The sequence below is a fragment of the Primulina eburnea genome, chromosome 12 (genome assembly GCF_022965805.1).
Source record: "Primulina eburnea isolate SZY01 chromosome 12, ASM2296580v1, whole genome shotgun sequence".
Taxonomy (NCBI): Eukaryota; Viridiplantae; Streptophyta; class Magnoliopsida; order Lamiales; family Gesneriaceae; genus Primulina; species Primulina eburnea.
This window is the reverse complement of record NC_133112.1, coordinates 863,555-888,199: the sequence shown is the minus strand read 5'-3', so window position 1 is coordinate 888,199 and position 24,645 is coordinate 863,555. Positions and strand designations below refer to the sequence as shown.

General features: G+C 37.0%; 2 protein-coding genes across 3 annotated transcripts in view; both read right to left on the bottom strand.

Moving 5' to 3' along the window:
• Nucleotides 1-6,660: 6,660 nt before the first annotated feature.
• Nucleotides 6,661-10,145, bottom strand: LOC140807829 (uncharacterized). The gene is made up of 6 exons (XM_073164793.1): nucleotides 10,074-10,145; nucleotides 8,051-10,025; nucleotides 7,751-7,900; nucleotides 7,322-7,383; nucleotides 7,195-7,211; nucleotides 6,661-7,099 (listed from the first exon to the last, which is right to left on the bottom strand). The coding sequence occupies exons 1-6, from the start codon at nucleotides 10,143-10,145 to the stop codon at nucleotides 6,661-6,663; spliced, it is 2,715 nt and encodes a 904-aa protein (XP_073020894.1).
• Nucleotides 10,146-18,571: 8,426 nt separating this feature from the next.
• LOC140808199 (chorismate synthase 1, chloroplastic-like) overlaps nucleotides 18,572-24,645 on the bottom strand; it is a 44,368-nt gene continuing 38,294 nt past the window's right edge. The window contains exons 1-11 of one of the 2 annotated variants that reach the window (XM_073165263.1): nucleotides 21,916-22,054; nucleotides 21,696-21,817; nucleotides 21,532-21,594; nucleotides 21,296-21,376; nucleotides 21,002-21,082; nucleotides 20,695-20,826; nucleotides 20,514-20,616; nucleotides 20,335-20,378; nucleotides 20,186-20,236; nucleotides 19,391-19,475; nucleotides 18,572-19,234 (exon numbers count right to left, since the gene is read on the bottom strand). In XM_073165263.1, coding sequence (XP_073021364.1) covers nucleotides 19,056-19,234; nucleotides 19,391-19,475; nucleotides 20,186-20,236; nucleotides 20,335-20,378; nucleotides 20,514-20,616; nucleotides 20,695-20,826; nucleotides 21,002-21,082; nucleotides 21,296-21,376; nucleotides 21,532-21,594; nucleotides 21,696-21,776 — 900 coding nt within the window. In that variant the 5' untranslated portion in view covers nucleotides 21,777-21,817; nucleotides 21,916-22,054 and the 3' untranslated portion in view covers nucleotides 18,572-19,055. Of the gene's footprint in view, nucleotides 19,235-19,390; nucleotides 19,476-20,185; nucleotides 20,237-20,334; nucleotides 20,379-20,513; nucleotides 20,617-20,694; nucleotides 20,827-21,001; nucleotides 21,083-21,295; nucleotides 21,377-21,531; nucleotides 21,595-21,695; nucleotides 21,818-21,915; nucleotides 22,070-24,645 lie in introns of those variants that run through there. The other variant, XM_073165262.1, reaches the window with a different exon arrangement.

Here is a 24,645-nt window from a genome sequence, read left to right as displayed (position 1 = left end):
GACCGAGGCCGAGTATATGGCTGCCGGTAGTTGTTGTGCACAAATTCTTTGGATGAAGTATCAATTACTCGACTATGGTGTTACTTTTTCAAAAATTCCAATCTTTTGTGATAATACAAGCACCATATGTCTAACAAAGAATCCAGTTCAACATTCTCGTACTAAACATATTGACATTCGACATCATTTTATTCGTGCTCACATTGAGCAAAATGATATTGAACTTCACTATGTTGACACCAAGAATCAAATTGCTGATATTTTTACAAAACCACTAGATGAATCTACTTTTACTCGTTTGCGTGGTGAACTTGGCATGATTGAGTTGTAAACATTAGTCAAATACTCTCGTACATAATTGTTAAATTGAGGGGGAGTATTATTAATGTGAGCATTATAATGACGGATAATACAAATTAATTGTATCTATCCATAATTATGGCTCAACATTCATTTATGTGCTAAATATTTTAAATTTTAAGTGTTCCTCATCTTGGCTCTTCGGAATCACCGTTCCTTATTCGGATGCTTCTTTTCACTTCGGATCCACCGAACGTGTTCGCATCGTCCGAACTTGACCATAGGTTCCAGAACCTCCGATTCACTCTTCGGACCATCCGAACACACATCGGATCGTCCGACCCTCCTTCCGATGTCATTTAATGTTCGCGCCTTTCCAATGCCTCTGTCGGACTTCGGACCCTCCGTTTACTCATCGTAGCCTCCGTTCTAGGATCGGAACGTCCGATTGTTAATCGGATCGTCCGAACGTCTTGTCAGATTACCGATCTGTTCGTATTCCGGACCTTCCGAACTCATGTTCGGACCGTCCGAACATGGCCTATAAATAGGCGTTCGGATCCTCTGATTCATTTGCCAATTCAAATCCTTCTTTCTTTCCCCACACAAAACACTCACTACTCACTATGCCTCCGCGCCGTAACGCAGCTGGCCGAAATGTTCGCCCTCGTCACAGTGCCTTTCACCATGATCTTACCCAACCACCCAACCCTCGTCCTACCCCACCTGAATTCGAAACCCGTAACATTCTGCCTGGTCGTACCCTTCACTCCGATTACCTCCGTGCGAATTCCTTTACGTTGATTACTTTTATTGAGTCTCAACGTTGGGGAAATTTTTTTCTTCCTTCCGTACCCGATCTCATCTACCCCTCTCTCATACATCAGTTCTATGCGAACTTTTCCCTAGTTCTTGGTGGTGATGACACTCGTGTTGTTACCATTGTTCAGGGTCGGTTCATTTCTTTTTCTACCGCCGATCTCTCTACTTGATTCGATCTTCCTCGAGACGGACCAAGTGAGTTCTTTTCTCAGTCTTGGACTGAGAATGACCCCACTTTTGATCGAGTCACTGCCTTGACCACCATCTTCGGTCGTCCGCCTACTCCTGCCGATGACCGTCCTCATGCGAAGGACCTTCCTCCTCAGCTTCAGCTTGTTCTAAAGCTTATCACTTCTTCCATTGTTCCTCGCAGTGGAGACCTCTCCACTTGCAAGTTTCTCGATCTGTACATTCTCTATTACTTAGTCTCCCAGCGTCCTTTTAACCTTCCCCGTTTTCTTATGTACGCCATGGAGTACGCGGCTTCTTCTACTCGCGTCTCTTTTCCGTTTGGCCGGTTCATTAACCGGATTCTAGCCCATTTGGGCATTGACTTTACAGATGAAGAATCCGTGTCTATTTCTCCCCGCGAGACTATCGACCATGATACTGTTGTTAAGATGGGACTCTCTTGGAATCCCGTCTTATCCTCTTGGGTCGTCGACAAGGATCGCATCTTTGCGTCCTATCGTCCGACCGAACACTTTCATGTTCCCTTCGGTCTTCTTCCTCCTCACGTTCAGACGAGAGGATTTCCCGCTGGTCCCCCTACTACGGGTACCACTCCTACCCCTTCGTCTGATATTCCCTCTTCATCCCATCAGCGTGTTCCCGACCCTATTAGCACTCCTTTGATGACCATGGATGACCTTCCTCATGGCTTCACTCCGCCTGCTCCCTCTGGACCCTACGATCGGATTTTCGAGTATCTCGAGCGATTGGAGACTCGTTTCGACACTCGTTTCTCTCTTTTGGAGTCTACCTTAGAGCGCCATCATACTGAGACTTCCTCGCGTCTTGATTCCATCGAGGCTGAGATGAGGAGACATAGAGAGTCGCGGGATGCGGATTCTTAGCTTATGTTTTTGTTTTTTTTATCTTTATGCATCATTGTATAAAAGAATTGCATTTATTAGTGGATATTTTACCTGTTTATTTGTCTCTCTTTATGCTTATGTCTTTTTGATTATCGCAAAAAGGGGGAGAATTTATTTGGTTAAAATTGCTATTAAATGGTTATTAAATAAATTCGCCTTAATTCAACCTCTTAGACTTGTTATTTGATTAAGGGGGAGTTATTTAATAACATTCAGATTATGTTGATTATTGTTTCTCAATTTTTAACCAAGTTTTGTGATCATCAAAAAGGGGGATATTGTTACGTCTTAAACGCATACAAATCTCGAGGATGAGATTAATGTTTTTAATGCTGTAACATATCCCAAAGTTTTTGTTTTGATGATACCAAAACTTGGCTTAAAAATGTACTAATGTTTTATATTGAGGCATGCAGGAAATTAAGAACAATGTTACGTTCGGAAGATCCGAATTTGGTTCGGACGTTCCGAAATTGTGCCAATCAGAAGCAAAATAGAAGCTGTTCGGAAGCTGCGAGGAGCACGTTCGGACGCTCCGAAGACTGGATCGGACGTTCCGAACACAAGCAATCAAATCACTTCAATCCGGAGACAAATTGATCTTACTGTTGATTGAGTAGATTTCGGACGCTACGATGGACATGATCGGAAGCTACGAAGTGTTGAAGATTTCAAATCTCCGGAACGCGGGAAAGTTCGGATGGTACGAACTGGAGTTCGGACCTTCCGAAGTTGTTCATACACCGTCTGAAAGAACTGTTCGGAAGAAACGAAGTTTGATCGGTCCCTCCGAAGCATAAGTTCGGACCCTACGAAGTCAAGAACGGAAGATCCGAAGTCATGCCGGAATTACGCAAATTGATTTCAATCACATCGGACGTTCCGAAGCAAAAACAGAAGATCCGAACCTTGGCGTCCAAGACTAGTATAAATAGGCCTTTGAGGATGCATTCTCAATCATCCCACTCCATTCTCTCTTGTCTCTTACAAAGCTTTCTACTATCTCTTGTGTGCGTTGATTAAAAGAGTTGTAATATCAAAAGAGTTGTAGAAAAAGAGTGAAAGTAATACTCTCGAGTGGGTTGTAAAGTTCGTGGCTATCCTTGGAGCCCTCAAGGCCAAGTAGACGCATCGAGGCGTGGTTGTAAAAGCTAGCTTGGAGCTCCTAAAGCCAAGTCGTTATAGTGATACCTCGATCCTCATCGAGAAGGGGAGACGTAGACGATTCTTCGTCGAACTTCCATAAACATCTCTATCCCTCTTTACTTTACGCATTTAAATTACGCATTCATTTATCGTATTTATTTGTGATTGTCCCTCAAGTCTTCCGCTTGCAATTTTTGCAAACTCGTTTTAAAAACGCTAAAGGGCCTTAAAGAACCTATTCACCCCCCTTTAGGTTCTTCAGTTTGCGTGCCACAAATTCATAGTCCGCATCATTAGAATCATCCCCAGACGTGTATGCGGGATCGACAAGGGATGGTCGGCTGGGTCCCTCTCCTTTGCGACGAAATCGCTTTGAGGTTGTCAAGTCGGGATTATACCCTGCTTGTCTTTTTGAACGACGAACTGGTTGTCTCGGAGAATCGAACACTTGGATAATTGGGGGATTATCAACATCGAAGGCATTCCCTGGTTCACCAGGGGCAATTACTTCCAGAGGCATTGGTTGTTCATCCGAAACCACTAGCAGTAGAGACGTGGTGACAGTGGGTGTCGCAGTGGATGTTGGCGCACGGGGGTCAACATCTTCCGTGTGTCCCATTTCACTCCGGATATCAAGGGGATCATAGCCCTTTCCTGCCATTGACGATGAAATTGAAATTAAATTGTGTTTCTGGACGGAAAATTGCAGGTAAAAATAAGAGATCACAAAATAAACTGAGTCTAGGGCTTGAAATGATGCGAATGAACGGGGCGGTGCAGAGATGCCGAGATTATCGTGAAATCGCAGTGTAACACCCAATTAGTAGTTAATCAGTCTAACGGTAACAATGAGAACGGTAATTAGGCGATATGAACAACTAGCCGTTAGCCCTTTCTGCTGATTACTGAGTTAAGTTTGCAAAAAAAAATATCCAGAGTTAAACCCACATCGAACTTCACTCCACTAGACAGTAGCAATCGCATAAATTCGAACTCTTCGCAGAGGCTGAATTTTCACCGAATTTTTCTTGTTGAAGTATTAATATCCTTGTGATACGACAGTATTCACGGAGATATTTTTATGCATGACCTATTTATGACTAAAACATAATGTGACAGAAATAGAAACATGAAAACAAATATGAGATATGTTAACAAATGCGGTGTTGTCACAACTGTTGGCAACATCTTCTGGCAACACTCATAATTCCAGAAAAACAATTTTGATTTTTCTTCACACTTGATGACTTAATAACATTCTTATCATAGAAGTGGTAGCTCCCACACTAGAAGAACGGTCTTCATTGGACTCCTCTAGGTAGCTTTTTCCGTTTTCTTCTATTTCTGTGTTAATTTTAGAAGGGGTAGCTCCCACACTAAAAGCACAGCCTTCATTGGGCCCTTTTAGGTAGCTTTTTCCATCTTTCCTTCTAATCACAGACCCATCACTTTACTTTTCAATTTTTCTTCGGTGACTCGTCACATTGGTTAGAGTCAAGTGACTAATCTTCAAATTCTTTGTGCCAAAGTTCAAATGTATACGTGAGAAGATTTAGAAGATAGCTAGGAATTGTAAGTGCATCAGAAAACTATGCTACATAGTTTCAACACAACATATCACAGTATGAATGCAATGTAATATGCCTAAGTCCTAAAAATGCACATGCAAGTTAGGTGTTGTCCGAGATGTTGTAACATCTGGGACAACATCTATGAATGATTAAACAGAACACATGCTGAGAGATTTCCTAAGGTTGGAGAATCTCTCGAAATCTAATGCTTTTGTGAATATGTCAGCCAGTTGGTTATTTGTACCCACAAAATCAATTCGAATAAATCCTTTCTCTACTAAATCTCGAATGAAGTGATGTCTAATGTCAATGTGTTTAGTTCGAGAGTGTTGTACTGGATTCTTTGAAATATTGATTGCACTTGAATTATCACAATAAACAACTAAAGTTTCACTTTGAAGCCCATAGTCTTTTATCATTTGGTTCATCCACAACAGTTGGGAACAACAGCTTCTGGCTGCCACATATTCAGATTCAGCAGTTGAAAGCGATACACAATTTTGTTTCCTACTATGCCATGAGATTAAATTATTTCCAAGATAAAGGCAACCCCTAGATGTACTTTTCCTATCATCTAAATCACCTGCCCAATCTGCATCAGAAAATCCTACCAAATTAGAGTTGGTTTCGTGTGTATACCATAATCCTAGATCAATGGACCCGGCTATGTAACGTAGGATCCGTTTTACAGCTCTTAAATATGAAGTCTTAGGATTAGATTGGTATCTAGCACACAAACAAACACTAAACATGATGTCAGGGCGACTGGCGGTCAAATACAGGAGGCTACCTATGATGCTGCGATATAAGGTGTTGTCAACATTTTCAGCAACATCATCTTTGCACAATTTTTCACTCGTGCCGATAGGAGTTTTCATGTTTTTGGTGTTCTCATTTGCAAATTTCTTAATTAAATTCCTAGCATACTTGCTTTGACACAGAAAGATGCCATCATGCATTTGTTTAATTTGCAAACCGAGAAAGAAGCTTAATTCACCAACCATGCTCATTTCAAATGTAGATGACATGCACTTCACAAAATCATTAACATGCTTTTGAGATGAGGAACCAAAGATTATATCATCAACATATATTTGACAAATAAGAATCTCACCTTTGGATTTTTTAATGAAAAGAGTTTTGTCTACCTCACCTCGTTTGAAGCTAATTCCGAGTAGATATTCAGTTAATCTCCCATACCATGCACGTGGTGCTTGCTTCAGGCCATAGAGTGCGTTCTTCAACTTGTAGACATGATCCAAATGATGTGGATCCTCAAACCCCTTCGGTTGTCTAACATGTACTTCCTCACTCAAAATGCCATTTAGAAATGCGCTTTTAACATCCATTTGATAAAGTTTAATTTTCATGTAGCATGCAATGGATAGTAGTAGTCTAACTGACTCAATACGGGCAACAGGAGCAAAGGTTTCATCAAAATCAACCCCCTCAACCTGTGTGTATCCTTGAGCAACTAGTCTAGCCTTGTTTCTAATGATGTTTCCTGACTCATCGGTTTTGTTTTTGAAAATCTATTTTGTACCAATTATGTTACCGTGGTCAGGAGGTGGAACCAAGTCCCATACATCATTTCGAATAAATTGCTCAAGCTCATCATGCATGGCATTAATCCAAATATCATCTTTCAAGGCTTCATCAACATTTTTGGGCTCAATATTGGATATAAAACATGAAAATCTAACCTGTGAGTATGTCGAACTCATTCAAATCAGTCCAGCCATTTTTCGATAATCGATCTTTTCTTTCTGCCGAGTTTGAACATCTCCATGTATGTTTCCAATAATTTGAGATGATGGATGATTTTTCTGAATTTTGGTTGGAATACACGATCCATCATCCACTTTATAATCATCGCAGTGTGGTTCTCCTGATTCTGTGACTTCAGTGTCACATGTTGTGTCAGATGCTGGAACATCTGGGGCAACATTTCTGTTTTCCAGTGAGATTGGATTGTCCAGCAGATCTTCAATGTCATCTTCAGCAGTTTTCTTCTTAAGATCTGCACAGTCATCAAACACAACATTAACTGATTCCACAATGGTCCTTGTTCTTAGATTAAACATACGATAAGCACGACTGTTGGTGGCATAACCGAGAAACAAACACTTATCACTTTTGGAATCAAACTTGGCGAGTTGATCCCTGTCATTTAAGACATAACACACAGCCAAACACATGAAAATATCTAAGGTTAGGCTTCTTTCCCATAATTATTTCATAAGAGGTCATGGTCGAACCACTCCTCAGATACACCCTATTTGAAATATAACATGCTGTGTTAAGTGCTTCTGCCCAAAAACGCTTTGCAAGGTTTCTTTGAAGTTAGCATTACTCTTGTCATTTCTTGCAAAGTCCTGTTCTTACGTTCGGCAATACCATTTTGTTGTGGTGTTTTTGGTGCCGAAAATTCATGAGAAATGCCTTTCCTGTCACAAAAGGATGAGAAAGAACGATTTTCAAATTCTTTACCATGATCAGTTCTAATCCTTCTTATTTTCAGACTGTGGAGGTTAGTGATTCTTGTGATCAAATTTTTGAATACATCGAATGTATCTGACTTCTCTTTAATAAAATTAACCCATGAAAAACGAGAGAAGTCATCAACACACACGAAAGAATATTTCTTACCTTCGAGACTCTCAACTTCCATGGGACCCATAAGGTCCATGTGTAGTAGTTCCAGACAACGTGTTGTCCCAGGTGTTGGCAACACCGGATGCGACACGTGAGTCTGTTTACCTTTTTGACAATCTCCGCACACATATGGTACACCACAAGAGAGATTAGGCATACCTCTTACTGCATCGTACTTACTCAAGTTTTTCAGGGTTTTGAAATTTGCATGTCTGAGTTTTTGATGCCATAGATCAAGTTCGGTGATTTGCACATGTTTGCATGACAGGTCTTCTCCTATTTGGTAGCAATTGTCTGAGGACCTTATACCTGTCATGATACACACATTCGATTTATCAAAGACTTTACATTTATGTTTATCAAATTTAACAAACAAATTATCATCACATAATTGGCTTATGCTTATCAAATTTGAATTCAATCCTTCAACATGAAGCACATTGTGAAGCCTTGGGAGACCTTCAACATTTAATGTACCCTTTCCTACGATTTTTCCTTTCTCTCCCCCTCCATAAGTCACTCTACCACACTTTTGTTCAACATAATCGACTAGATGTTCTTTAGACCCTGTCATGTGGCGTGAGCTTCCACTATCAAAGTACCAATGACCTGTAGTATTAGTTTTCAATGAAGTGTAGACAACTTTGCAGTGAGTATTTACCTTTGGGACCCAAATTTGTCTTACTGTAGGTCGATGATAGGAGGTGTTGCGGGAAATGTTGTACAACATTCTGGGCAACATCCGACTCGTCTTTTGATTCATGAGATCATCTCTGAGTTTAAAGCAGTAAGGCCTGATATGTCCATGCTTAAAACAATAATGGCATACATACCTGCGTTTTCGTTTCTTAGAGATTGGAGCAACAGGTTCTCTTTTAGGTGAAGATCTTTTGCTTTGAGAGTTGATTTGTGGTTGTGGAGATGGAGATTTATCAGCTTTTTCTTTCACAAAAACAGTAGCCTTGGAAGATTCACCTACTTCAAACACACTCCCTTTGAATCCCAGACCCTTCTTGTCATCTCGTCCCATTGAGAGAATGGTGTCAAGCTTTGATGTGCTCGAATTAAACTTGGACAAGGTTTCTGTTGCCTTTTGAAGTTCTTCTTTGATATGACCAAGTTCTAAGTCATTTTTGCTCAAGATTACTTCAAGTTTAGCAACCACTGCTTTTAGATCAGTATTTTCTTTCACCACCGATTTTAGTTCGGCATTTTCTTTCATGAGATTTGCATTAAGTTTGTTTCGTTTGGTCCAATCTTCAAACAATTCTTCATAGAGTTCCTGGACACTTTCAAGAGTAAGTTCTTCATCATTGACTTCCAGATCTTCTTCGCTTAAGTTTCCAGGGACTGTAGAGTTGAGGCAAACTGATTTTTCACAAATGTTGCGGCCAGGTGTAGCAACACCTAGGGCAACACCTAAAGGATTCACTTGTAGCCAGCGGGTTTCTTTCAGTAGTGCGGTCAGTGAGGTTTGATTGTCTTCATCAGTGGGCTTTTCCTCAAGATCTGATTCTTCATCGCTTAGAAATACATTGTACCTTTTGTTCTTGCGTAATCTGTTTGCACATTCATTTGCGTAGTGATCGAAACCTTGGCATTCTCTACACTGCACCGAATCATACTGCCTTGGTTTAAGTTGTCCCTTGCCTTCGTTTCTTGTTTGAATTTGTAACTTCGCAGGAAACCTTTGTGGCTTTTCAGATGCAGGAAGGCTTGGAGATTTGGGTGTCTGTGTATCCTTCTTCTTATCTCGGATTCTCTTCAAGTAATCACCAAATTTCTTTGTGATAAAGGATATAGAGTCTTCGCAGAGATCAGAATCATTGACTTCTTGAGATATTTGAAGGAGCTCACTGTAGGAGTCATTTGTAGTTTGAAGTGCAATTGTCTTCCCTTTATCCTTCTTTTGCATGTCCAAGTTCATCTCAAACGTGCGGAGTGGGCTGATAAGGTCTTCCACTGACATCTTAGAAGTGCCCTTGTCTTCATCTATTGCACAGATTTTTATGTTGAACCTTTCAGGCAGAGATCGAAGGATTTTACTTACTAAACGCTCACTGGAGATAGCTTCTCCAGCACTGAATGCCTCATTAGCAACTTCCCGTAGGCGACAGTCATACTCGAGTATGCTTTCAGATTCTTCCATCCTCATCATCTCGAATTTGGAAGTAAGCATCCTCAGTCTGGTTTGTCGCACACTCTCAGAACCTTCACAATGACATTGCAGAATATCCCATGCACTTTTAGCCGAGGTACAGTTTGTGATTAAACTGAACATGTTCATATCAACCGACGTGAATATAGCATTCAAGGCCTTTGAGTTATGGTTTGAATTTTTCACTTCATCAGCAGTCCAGTCGCTTTCAGGCTTTGGTCGATTGTCCCCTTCTTGATCAGTTGCGAGTGGTGGAGTGCATCCGTTGATGACGCGCTGTCATGTCCGTTCATCTAGGGATTTTATGTAGTATCGTATCTTGACCTTCCATAGGCTGTAGTTAGTATTATCAAGAACTGGTGGTCGAAGTGCCGCACTTGCAAACATGATGTCCATTAAATATTTCTGTCAAACAAAACAAGAACCAGAATCAGCACTTAGTATATCAAGAGTTGGCTCTGATACCACTTGTTAGGATTAATTTTGTCCGACAGATATAAAGATATCTGAATAAGATGTAAAACAGATAATTCGTGAATTTGTGTTTAATCAGAATTAAGTGTTGTGCCAGATGTTACGACATCTAGGACAACATGCAGCGAAAAATTAAGGTTTGTTACACAAATTGACTTTAAATCAATACATGGACCGAATTAAATATGCACAAGTATAAATACTTGTGCGGTGCCTTATGGCAAAAATTCATCACTAGAAAAACCAAATCGTTTACACGAAAACTTATCACTAGTGATTTTACGAAAATCAGTTTCCTCAACAAGTTGAGAAAAAAAAGCTTTCTAAAACAAATAACCAGAATGAAAAACTAAAACAAGAAAGCAAAACGTGTGCCGAAAAGTAGATCCAAGATAGGCGATCTTCGGCCAACTTCTTCCCAGATGTTGTCCGCAGATGTTCTCAACATTCACGGCAGCACTTGCTATCTGCACTCTTCAAAACAGCAACGTTGACAATGATTTTTCTCTCCGGTTCAGAACGTGCGAAGTGTGCGTATTACTTTGAGTAGAAAAAAAAAACGGCTGCCTTCAAAGTCCTAGGTTTTCCCTTTTATAGATGAGAGTCCTATCTTATAAGGAAACCTATTAAACAAGGAAAGTAAGAGTTTAATTAGAAATAAACTCTATTGAACATTGATATCATATCTTATCAAATCATTAACATATATATAATATCTCAATCCTAAGAAAATAAACTCTATTAAACATTGATATCATATCTTATCAAATCATTAATCTAAATATAATATCTCATTCCTAAGAAAGGCAAAATTCCATAATATAATCATACTCAATTTAAATCAAGAGATATAGTTAGGGAAATATTTTAGTTCTATAATTCTTTCGCAGTCGACAATATTATTTCCCTTCAAAAATAAAATAAATTGAATCAAAATAGTGAGTCTCATGTGAGACCGCCTCACAGATCTTAATCTGTGAGACGGGTCAACCCTACTCATATTCACAATAAAAAGTAATACTCTTAGCATAAAAAGTAATATTTTTTCATGGATGAACCAAATAAAGATCCGTCTCACAAAATACGACCTTTGAAACCGTCTCATACAAGTTTTTTCCAAATAAAAAATAAATAAATTTAGAGATAAAAGAGCTACTTTCCCATTAATATATCTAGTCAATTTTTTTAGATAAATACGGAGTCTATTGTTTTTCTACGTTTTATCAAAGAAAACCCCCAAATAAAACCCTTTCTAATTCTGAGTATCACATAGATACGCTTGGGTTCGTTGAGGAGATGGAGCGAAAAATCCCTCAAAACCTTTATCCTCCGTCGTCTCAGCCGCCGGAACATCATCTCCTCCACCCGTACTTGCACTCCCATTTCCCAGAAACTCACACACAGAATCCTTTGTTCACAAATTTCGATATTGCAATCGAATCAGCCTTTTCAAACCTGACCGTCTCCCCAGATTGTCGATCTCATGGTCAAATGTTGTCGTCTCTTGGCCCTTTGGCTACCCATAATGGTGTTTCATCGGCTAACTCTGTTCCTTTAACGACGTTTTTCGGAAAAAATCAACAGCTTGCATTCCGAGCTTGGGCTCACAGTAGTAACAATGGTGGGACCAATGGGTCTTCATTTCTTGGTGCCCGCCCAGATCTCCTTATGGGGCAAAGAACAGGTTTTTATGGTAGTGGCCCGTTCTTTGATGCAGGTGACCATCCGCTAAAATCGATGTATCATGACCGACGACATTTTTCTGATGCTGCTTCTCACAGTTATGAGTTCTGTTACTTGCATGGCAAGCAACAATTGTCGAGAAAAGCCGATTTCGGTTTGCCATTTTCACCCTCTCCAGAACAAGGCAATTTTTCATTACCCGGTAGTTTTGACGATCATAAATTAAATAACTTTTGTAGTCCCAGATCTAGTGTGTACAATAAACAAAATTTGAACCAAAGGCAGCAACAATTGACTCTGGAAAACTCGAGGGGTAAAATTGTCCCATTAGCAAGATCAGATATGGAGTGATATTTTGAAGTTGAAATTGGAGAGGATGAATGAGCGAGAAATTGAGACTGTTCTATCTAAAGTGATGGAATTTTTATACGAGCTGATGAAAAATCAATCTTAAGTCGAATTTTTGAGAAACTTTTTGTGTTTTGCAATGAAGAACAAAGGACTAGGATCATTTTGGCCCTCACAGAGTTCCCGTTTAAGCTCGTCCATGTTTGCGTCAACTCTTACGGGTATTAACCCGTTTTTGAACTTTTTAAGTTTTTACGGATGCTATTGTGGTGTATATTTTTATATGGAGTGTGGTTGGTTCTTCAGGGCTAAGGCAATGAACACGATATTAGAGAAGCTAACCGAGCCGCAACAAATTTCGTTGCTAATGTCTGCTCTGAGCCCTGCTGCTATTGCTTTGGCTAATGACCCCAGTGGCCAGCATGTTATCATATACTGTGTAAAATACTTCTAATCATGTCTAATCAGATTGTGTGATAATAACGATTAAGAGTTAAGGGTCCCACACGGTCTCACGCATCTTTATTAGTGAGACGGATCGATCATGTCCATATTTACATAAAAAGTAATATATTTGACATAAAAAGTAATATTTTTTCGTAGATGCCCATATATAATATATATCTCACAAAATTGACTCGCGAGACCGTCTAATTTTTGTGATAATTTTCATCACTAAATTAGAAGCATTTGGTCAAACAGATTTGCAAATTATCCACCGCCATTTGCGCCACCACAGTCATGACAATCATAATCTTTTATTGACACACACACACACATATATATATGACGATCTTGATATTTTCCCGGCCACTTGGCATATCGTTACGTAATTATAGAGTGCTTTCACTCACATGTTTGATATATTAATATTAATATTGGCCAATTTTGATATATTCATCCAAAATAAAAGAATAAAAAGGACCAAAAAGCATTCGTAGAGATGATAACAATGGGATAATGCTTTGTCTATCGACAAGAAAGAGTGCATGTGATGTGAGGCTTTTATTACATAATATGTATGTTACCCGTTTGGCTTTGACTTCATTTCTTATCTACTAAAAAGTTTTATTATATGAGTAGGTCTCATGTGAGACCGTCTCACGGATCTTAATCCGTGAGACGGGTCAACCCGACCCATATTCAAAATAAAAAGTAATACTTTTAGCATAAAAAGTTATACTTTTTCATGGATGACCCAAATAAAGATCCGTCTCACAGAATACGACCCGTGAGACCGTCTCATACAAGTTTTTGCCTTATTATATATGGAATGTGTTATACCTTGTATAATATAATTATCTTTTGGATCTTGATATTTTATATTAAATTCAGATGATCATATGAACGTCTTATGTGAAATACATATGGAGTAACTCCCAACATAGTATAAACAAAATCCTCTTTTACTATCATTCTTCAATTTTTTTAATAGTATATATAAATTAAAATTATAGCTATAACTCTATTAAAAAAAATTACAGCAATAACTGCACAATTTTAACAGTTTCAAATTATATAGGTAGATTTTTTTTAAAAAAAAAATCATATCATCCTAAATTTACCTTTCATGTTTTATAAATTATTTAGTAATAGACTAATTAAGGTAATAATAATTCCATAAAATTAACTCTGAAAGTGGATTCACGGGCAATGAAAATCCTCGTACATGATATGGATTCGATAATTGAAATATGGTCTCTTGCTTTTCTCTATTAGGGATTTTTTTTAATGAATATATAAAATATTCATACATGAAAGTTTTTAAAGGATAGATTTGATAATATGAAATTTCATATCCATTATTTTTTGATACGTAATAATAACCAAGAAGTCATATTATTCATATCAGTCGTACCGGAAGTTCACGCTAGCCACATATAAGTGAGTTGGATTCTAGTAAATCCAGAGGCGGATTTATGTAGGGACCCACGTGGGCCATGGCCCCCCTAAATTTTTAATTTTTTTAGTTTATATTAATTGTTTAGTGGTCTTTTTAAATTTTTTTAGTTTATATTAATTATGTTGGGCCACGGCCCCCTAATCTTAATTCTAATCAAATGTTTAATGGGCTTTCAATTAAAATACTAAAGGAATAAATTAGGCCCATCAATGAATTGAGAATTAAAACTGATGAAAAAAAAGAAGAGAAACTCAAAATTATAGCTCCGAGCGCTGTCTTCTTTCATCACAGGGAAGTAGGGTTTAGGAAGAAAATTTACTCATCTTCTATTTTCCTCTAATTTCTACTGTTTTAGGGTAAGCACAATTACACTTTTGATTTGTTGTATTATTTTCGAAACTTGATGTATATGTTGGCAAATATTTTAGAAAGGATAACAAGTGAATTTGGGAATGTTAAGTTTTGGTGTTCATGAAATATAATCTATTAATGTTGGTTTGATGATCCTAAGAACTGAATTGCTACTCGTTAATTTCAGTAATCAAGTTCATGAAATTTCAGAATGTTTACGAGAGGAGTTCCAATGTAATTTGGCAACTTAGTGTGACTTTTAAGTAGACAGGTCATATAAATGTATGGAGGGTGATTTTCTCTTGGATGTATTGATGATATTTATTGAAAGAGAAATTGTTAAAAATATTTGTATAGATACTATTATTGAAGACTTTGAAAATTTGAAGGAACGTCGAATTCCTTTTAGTTAGAAATTTTCTTGTTAAAAACGTACTATTTATGTTTAGTTGAATATAACTGATGAAAATTTTGTCTTTCTTCTTTTAATATATTTTGCCTGTATTTTGAAGCGGCCCCTACAGTGTAGAAATTCTAGATCCGTCCCTGAGTAAATCATAATATTTTCTCACCAAGTGAAATCGGTGCCACTGATACCACCATTTAAAAAAAAACGTGAAAACCAACAGCCAATTTTACAGGTACAACTTTCTAGCTCAAAAGCTAGTGTCATTTTCACTAGAAAATTATGTCGCACCTTTTCGATACTTGAATAACTTTCTCAAGTAAACAATCATTTTCCTTCAAATATAGAATGTAAACACAAATCCCATACTTCATTAGTTCGGCAAGTAATCGTTACTCGAGTGGAGAAACAATTAAACTTCTATTTTATTTTGGCTACAAAGTCCAAGTCTAAATTAGTTTTGACTTCTTAGTACGAGTCCTCTGAGAGATTCATTCTACTTGGATAAACAGATTATTGCCTCTCTCCACAAGCTTGTGGCGACGGTGGAGGGGCACCTAAATTTTTTTGCCCCAATATAGTTAGAGATGGTATATCGTATCGTACCATACCGAAAATCTTATACCGTCGCTAAAAGGTAAAAGTGACGGTTCTAACGACGGTGTAACGGTCCGTAACAGAACTGAGTGTCGCGCTTTCAAAGCAACGGGTTTTATCTCCCGTCTCTTTATAGCGACGGTTTTTTTGAAGACGACTGTCGCTCTGTAGCGATGGTTTGTATGACAACCGTTGCTAAAATAAGCGACGGTTATACAAAACACCGTCGCTATATAAAGCGACGGTTTGTATACCCCGTCGCTATATTAAGCGACAGTTGTTTTCAAACCGTCGCTATAATAAGCGACGGTTGTTCTAAAACCGTCGCTATATTAAGCGACGACATATGTAAAAACCGTCGCTATTTTAATCGGCAGGTTTTTAAAAAAACCGTCGCTTGATATAGCGACGGTGTGTAATAAAGTCCCACCTGATGCACACCACGAAGAAATAAAATTTAAGCAAAAATTAATGTATTAAATTTACACAAATAAATAAACTACTACGCAAAAATTAAAATCATGTATTAAATTTTCTGTAAAAAAAAAAACTTTAAAACCTGATGTTGTACGAAGATATGCCTGCTTTCGCGTAGCGCTGGAAAATCGCACCGAATAACAAAACTACAAAATAAATACGAAATAGTTAGTACAAAATAAAAAAAACGAAACTTCAAAAATTTATAGAGATTCGTTACTACCAGAAAGATAGGCGAAAATCGATTAAGAAAAATGTGCGGGAACCTCGGTATATATAGAATCTTAGCGACGGACTACGAGAAAACTGTCGCTCTTTCCGACAATTAAATCAATGACCGTCGCTAATAGCGACAGTCTCTTCGAAAACTGTCGCCGATCTAGATCGGCGACGGTTTCTACGCAACGGTCGCCGATTTAGATGGGCGACGGTTTAAGTTTATTCGTCGCCGTATATTGCAACGATTGACTTTAAACCGTTGCTACAGAAGCCACAGTTTTAAGATGTACCGTCGCTTATTTTGATTAGCGGATAAACCGTTCAATATTAGCGACCAATAATGACGGTGACCGTTAAACCGTCGCTCACAGAGCGACGGGTTTTAGTAAATCGTCGCTATATGAGCGACGGGTTTAAAGTAAATCGTCGCTTGTTTTATATAGCGACGGTTAATTTAAAATCGTCGCAATAAATTAGCGACTGTTTATTTAAAACAGTCGCTAAAATAGCGACGGTAACTTTTATACCGTTGCTAAAAAGGCAACGGGTTTTAGTAAACCGTCGCTTATTATATTTAGCGACGATTTTACCAACAACAGTCGTTGTATAGCGACGGTTAAAAAAAATCGTCGTACGTTTAGCGACGGATTAAGAAAAACCGTCGCTATTTGATCCGTTTTTTTGTAGTGTTATACTGTATATCGTACCGAAAATTACGGTATAAGAAAATTCATACCGATATCGTACCGAAAATTTCGGTATATCGATTTTCGATACATATAATTAGCATACCCATTATACCGAAATTGTATTGTATACCGAGATTTCGGTACGGTATTGGTATATACCGTTTTATACCGAGAAAAACCTTACATTTTATTTTATTTTTTATAAATTTATTGTTTTAAAATATTATATATTTTAAAGTTTTTGTATATTTTTTTTGGTATTTCGGTATTCTGGTATATAACGAAATTTTCAAATTGCATACCGTTATCATACAGAAAAATTCGGTATTGTTACCGTACCGTACCGAAATTTTCGGTATACCAAAAATTCGGTAAATTCGGCGTTTTTTCGGTACGGTAATCTCGTTATACCGAAAATTCGGTATTTTTTCCCACCTCTAAATATAGTATGTAAATTTTTATGAAATATATATATATATATATATATATATATATATATATATATATATATACACACACACGCAATTGGAGGACAAAAGAAAATGTTTTAATTCTTTTAGACGTAAGCAATTTGCTTCCTTTTCCTCTTTCTTCTTTTGCTGAGTGATACAAACTATATGTAAACCTTCCCAGTTGCTACTCCCATTTTCCTTTTCTCGTTTCCCATTTTCACTCACTCTACATTTTTATTTTCTTCACTTGGCAACAAGGACCGTTCTATAAGATTGTTGCGACTATGGAGAGTAAGCAGGGATTTTTCTCGGCTTTGAAGGAGGAAGTGGTACGTGGGCTATCCATTGGTCGGTCGCGGAGGGGCCGGAGCACTTCACCTTCGAGCTCGGGTCTGCTTAGGCGGAGGAGAGGCGGTAGTGTGGGACCGCCAGAAATGCCTATATTCACGTGCATATATCATCTGATATAGTCATATGATGAATCAATAAAAAAAGTAGGTGTCAAATATATATATTATATTCACGTGCATATATATATATATATATATATATATATATATATATATATATATATATATATATATATAATCTCATGATATGATGAATCAATTAAAAAGGTAGGCTTCAAACCTTGGGTAAATATTTGGAGATGACGCGACCCAAAATGATAATGTTAAAGCAAATAATTAGTAGTTTTTGACACTGAAAAATTTCAAAGTTGATAGAAATTCTTGTTATATAAGGAAATCCTCGTCTCTCTTTCCCTTGACAATTCAAGGGAAAAAAACAATTATGCATGATTACCCATAAAAGAGTATTATATTAGAAAATAAAAAAGTGGCGAACTTCGGGAGGGAAACGTATTTGATTATGCATGCATGATGCACCTCCTATTATTAGATAATATTAAAGCAGCTTCAATTCTGAAAATAAGTGATTTGGATAAAGAAAAAAATGGATGATTGGATATATATTTTATTTACCAAAAAAAACACTTAAAAGTCAGAAATTAATACTGATATAAAAAAAAAATATGATTTGTGATTTTTCATGGAGAGTAGATTAATTAGATCGCCATAATATTGCAAGTTATTAATATAATATATGCTACAGTGAAGATTACTATTTTTGAGCAATGTAAATGCTTCTTTGATTTAAGATAACATTTTGCTGGTGAAAATGAAGTCTGGCGATTCGACAATGATCAAACAAGATGTACGTACGTACTCGATAACTCAAAAGTTAAAGGAGCATCCACGTTATTACTTGGGATCGAACAAGATATACACGTACTACCCAATTGCCATTAGCTCCGCCTTGGCTTTACGTTAGTCCCTGCTCCTATAAACTCACTAATAGCCAAGATTTAAGAGCCACAAGCGAGCTCCGATCACATTCACATTTAGTTTAAAAATATTAGAATGTGGTTTGAGCTATATCTAACAATAGTCATCTTTATCCTTCCCTGTGAAATCCGACCACCCAAAGAAATCTGCAGCGCCTAATGCTCCTAATCATTCCACCAAAAATCATGTACATTTGATACCAATGATGCTCCAATTACGTTTTGTGAAAGTTTCAGACACCAAACGATACACTCATTGGGAAGTAACCGATTAATTATAATCTTACTTTAATCGTGAAAATCTGGAACAATAATATAGCCAAGTGCAGTGTAGACGCACCGGAAAACAACTTAAAGTCACCTTACACTAAGGAGCAAAACACAGCAGCAAAGCAGTCAAGAGTTCTTTCAAGGGGTATCTCTGTTTCTGCACTTTCGGGCGATTTGAGGAGTACGTGCGACGCAGCATTAGTTGGCGCACCTTCTGCAATTAATTTGCAAAGAAGCACTTGTGAAACCTTTGCCTCCACCAAAGCAGCACCTGCGTTATGAGTACATAGAAAAGCCATGTCGAGAATCAAGAAAAAGTTCAAGATCAACTTTGGCACGACCAGAGTTGGAAGTAAATAAGAAGGAACCCTTCTTGGTTAAAACAAACATGATTTGGAAAAAAAAAAATGGAAGCATAGTGACCAACGTCCAGGAACAGAACAAATATCACGGACTTCTCCAGCTGTGGGTTCCACCACGTGTTTGTCCCTACTCACGGTATTCTTCATCCTCTGCATAAATGTAACACCAGATATCAATCAAAAAGAATCAAGCATATGTTCAAGAAATTATGGTTTCAAATTTGCATCGGACAAGCGTCAACAGGCGAGAAATTTTCAAAAACTTTTTAATGAGAGAATTGCACAATAAAGGTTGTTTTATATAGAACCTGATTCCAGTTAAACTGAGAGAGAGTGACACACAATTTTGTTTTTTCTTTGACATAATAGATCTTTTCATTTAAAAAGTATCACGTTAATATGGTCATACCCACCTGGAGTTGATCAACGTTCAATATTTATTAGATACAATTCGTTTAAATGGCAATTGGTGACTTTCGTTGGCAAGGCCAATGATTTACAACAAAATTTGACATGATAATTGGAAAAAAAAGCTAGAGTTGCAGCCTGCTACCTTTGTCATGATTCTTCTCCAACCTATTTATGCAATTACTCTGTTTATTTATGAAGAATACCAACTCATAGTGATTTTTGGGTAAGACTGCCGATGCCTAATAAATTTTGGCTATCTAGAAGGACAGCAGCTAGCAAAAGCAGGCAAAGCTCACTTCATCATCTTGGCTCGGTCACTTTGACCACCAAGCAATGCAATCTAGTGTCTAGTGATATAAAGTATAAACTGTTCAAGAATTCTAAATTTCCGAGAAAAAACTTCAGAAACAAGTGTGCAAAGGAAAAAATCTTTAAGAGAGATGACATACAGAGCTTAGGATATTTGGCCTGATAGCTATTCTCATTTTAATGATCCCACCCTGAACATGTATAGGAATCATTAAAAATAGCAAACTTTGAAAGCTGATATGTAACCCTATACATGTGGTTCTCAATTTTTCTTAAAAAAAATCAATACCTGTATCCCACCAGATTGGCCAGACTTATCACTATACTCACTGCCTGGTAGAGTTTCCATGAAAGAATCTTAAATTTTAATGCATGCGCTTAGCTAAGTTGAATAATTTACAAAACACTTGAAAGCAATCATCCGGACATCAAAAGGAATTTAAATCCAAAACACGTAAGATTTCGCACCTGTGAATCCTCTGCCAATTTCAAAACCCTCTGTTAAAGGAATAGTCATAACACCTTCGGCCAGCAGTGCTGAAATTTCTTGAAAGGCCTTAGATCCACGACTCTAAAAAGATAAACATGCGTTAAGAGGATTCATCTATAAAAAATCTAAAATTTGATAGGGTTGAGGATAAAGCGTTACCCGTGGAAAATTCCTGACAATGCAGGTGACCGTGCCTCCAACAGAATCACCTCTCACTCTAACATCATTAATGGCAGAAATCATTTTCTGCGCATACTCTGGATTTGGGCACCTTAGAGTACTACCTATTATCTGGCAAGATTTTGATGATAATAAACATTACTGCACAAAGATGGTCCAAGAGATGATCATATGAAAATACAAGGTAGGCATAAAATATAAGTATTCTATAGGCAAGATGGAGAAACAAAACATCTGCCGAGTATGTCCAGCATATAGATCTATATATATATTTATTTATTTATACCTGGCTATATGTCAAGGTTTCATGATCAACCAAACTTTCAGGAAGTACAACTTGGTGAACTTGTGAAACATAAGCAAGAACCTAAAGAAAAAACATCATAACAAAAATGGTCAGACAAGAAAATAACACTATACCATGAAAATGTTGAAAAGGTATGTGAAAAATAATGCACGGGCTCTATAAAAACATAGAGTAAACAGCTAAATGTGAATGCATAAAAGTTCAATAATATCATATTTATATATGTATATACATATTCCTGCTACTAATCTTGTGTTCAAATGCAAAACTTACTTCAGTTCCTGCATACTTTTTTAAGAGAGTGTGGGCGAGAATTCCACCGGTCACTTTTGCAGATCTAGATATCTCACCACCCTGAATGTTGAGGGACACAGTAAAGTAAACCAAGACGTGGAGTAAGAGGTAAGACATATATATCAATCATTCATGAAGCATATATGTGAAGATTAAATAACTTTTCGAGCACTGCCAAATTAACACTAACACTGCCTGATTGGAAGACATGCTACCTGCATTGATCCCAAGCAATACGCACGAGATGGTCTACAAGCTTGGGAAGTTTCACTGTAGACCTGAAAATAAAAAAAAATAGCATAAGAAATTAATATCAAAGTAGCTCTTAAGTAGTACACCGGCCAATTTATGCTTATTTGATCCGCATTGGGGACTTTACCTCGATTGGAGATCCAATGGTTAACCCTGCCGTAAGTAGATGAAACGTTAGTCCAATTTCCAGAATATATACAACAAGCATTAACTGAGCTCATGCTATTTAAACCAATTAAAACTTGGTCGCTGCAAAAGAATATTTGATGGTACCAATATTTCGAATTACAAGAAAGTGGATCATCAAAATTGATCGCAAATTGAAGAAATCAGAGTAATTTCTATACCGAGGCGTTTGAGTTGGGATCTGCGAGCTGGAAGATGGATGATGTTTGGAGACGGCAGAAGCGACGGCGAGTGGAGGGATTCGGCAGAAGCATATGGAGCTCCGAGGAAGGGGTTGGTGAGGGACGCGGCCATGTTTCCTACGTCGTTTGAAGGCGTGCGTGATAACCAGTGATAGTTTCGTTGTTCGATGAATACATATATATAGGGAAAAGGTGGGATCATCGTTTATGTATGGTAAATTATACCATGAATGTTAAAACAAGCTAAAATCTTTTTTAGATTTGTTAAAGATTAAAACGTAGAGACTAATCGTGAAATTTCCAAATTTTTTATTTTCTAAATCTTTTTTCGAATCCAATTCTAATTTAAGAAGGAATTTCTAGCCAAGTATATTACTTTCCGAAAGCATTTTAATTAATTAAATATATTAAAATATATATCTTTTTCTGTATCTAACTCCATTATATTTATAAGTGTTAATCCTATATATGCATGCATATACCACTTTTGATATTCCGGACCTTTACTTGCTGGTACAATGTTTATTTAGTTAGGACACTCGTCATTCAATTATTTGGAAGAGGATTATAAAATAACATATTGAAAAAACAAACAATAATAATAACAACGATAACAATATTATTTTGATGATTCTTGGATCGGCCACCCATAAATCAAATGTAAATTTTGTGAAATATCCCTAACCCGATTTAGTTCACAAAAAATATTACTTTTATAAATAAAATATTATAATATATCAGATCGACGCATCACATATATCTCCATCCATGATAATAGTCATTTTGATAGTTGGAGACCTGACAAAATGTTAATATAAATTGAATAGTCCGTCCCTAAATTAATATTACTGAAAAGAAACCATTTTACGACCGTGAAGATACACTTCGAAAATAATATTCACGTGGATATATCATCTCATACGATGAATCAATTAAAAAAGTAGGCGTCAAACCCTGTGTAATATTTGGAGATGATGCGTGGACCCAAAATGATAAGGGTTTATAGTTCAGGGTATTATCGTTAAAATTAAAGCAGCTTATTCAATTCTGAAATTAAGTGATTTAATTTTGCTAAATAAAGAAAATGGATGATTGGATATATATTTTATTTACCAAAAAAATAAAAAATAAAAAACACTTAAAAAGCAGAAATTTATACTGATATAAAAAATATGAATTTTGATTTTGCATGGCGAGTAGATTAATTAGATTATCATAATATTGACCATTTTAGCAAGTTATTAATATGAAATAAGCTACGTTGAAGATTACTATTTTTTAGCAATGTAAATGCTTCTTTGATTTAAGATAACATTTTGGCTGGTGAAAATAAATTATGGCGATACGACATTCAACAGAACAAAATGTACGTAACGTACGTACTCGATAACTCAAAAATTTAAGGAGCATCCATATTAGTACTAGCGATCGAGTTGGTGTTCATTTTACCAAAATTGTTTTAGCTATACTATGGGTGAAAAGTCTTTCCTTTTGGACTTTTGTGATAAATGATGTAATGGTGAAAATGGATAACTGTAATTCTTCCTCACCATGCATCTTTACAGTGCACAGTTATACATCAAAACAACGAATGATATTTTGACACCTAGCCTAAATATTTTGTATACTATTTAAACAAAATCAAGATTGTTTGCGTCTCTCAATCTAACATATAGATACTCATGTAACATTGGGTATGAGAAAATGACTTGTTAAGCGGAGATTTGTATAATATGCAACTCCGAGCATTTGTTTCTAGAAAAAAATTATTTAAAGAAATTAAAGACCTATGATAATTGTTTCATGATGTTAAGCAGAGGTTTAATTTGTACTATACACCATAAATTTATTTTTATATAGCATAAATAAATCGTCTGATACGTCCAAATAGGGGTGAGTTATATATATATATATATATATATATATATATATATATATATATATATATATATATATATATATATAGGATTGTTACCCTGCACCCCTTGGGTGCATGGTAACATGGGCGCCTGCACAGCTGTAGATAAATTGAGATCAAACAACAGAATGCAAATTTTCCAAGATGTGCAGGATATTTCATTGTTCGGTAAAATTTGTAAATCTACCTTTTCTATCGGCATGTTGTATTCATCTTTAATATTTTTGTTTAAACTTCAAACAGTGGCACAATTGTATAAAAAAAGTTTCTGTAGGCTCTTAAAGATTTATAGAACACCAACCGAAACCGGATTTTATATCCAACAGCTTCAGTGTTTGATTTTTCAAACACAAGATTTACCTTCAAACACCCTGCACATCTTGGAAATTTTGCATTCTGTTGTTAGATATCAATTTATCTACTGTATGGATACAAAATCACTTCCATATGAGCTCCCACAATGGGGTGTTAAATGTGTGTTAACACCCCTCTCTATTGTGAGTGGGCGTTGGTGTGGGGAGTTCAATTCTTTGAACGCCCCTGTGTCAGTTTTTTTTTTAAAAAAAATTGGACAATTAGCGACGGTTTTTAAGAATCCGTCGCGACTAGCGACTGGTTAATTACAAGATGTCGCTATTAGCGACGGTTGTAGTTAACCGTCGCTATTAGCGACGGTTGTAGTGGCGACGGATTATTACAAACCGTCGCTAAACGTGGCGCCCAGCTAGATGCAGGCGCCCATGTTACCCTGCACCCAAGGGGTGCAGAGGGTCGTTACCCTGCACCCCTTG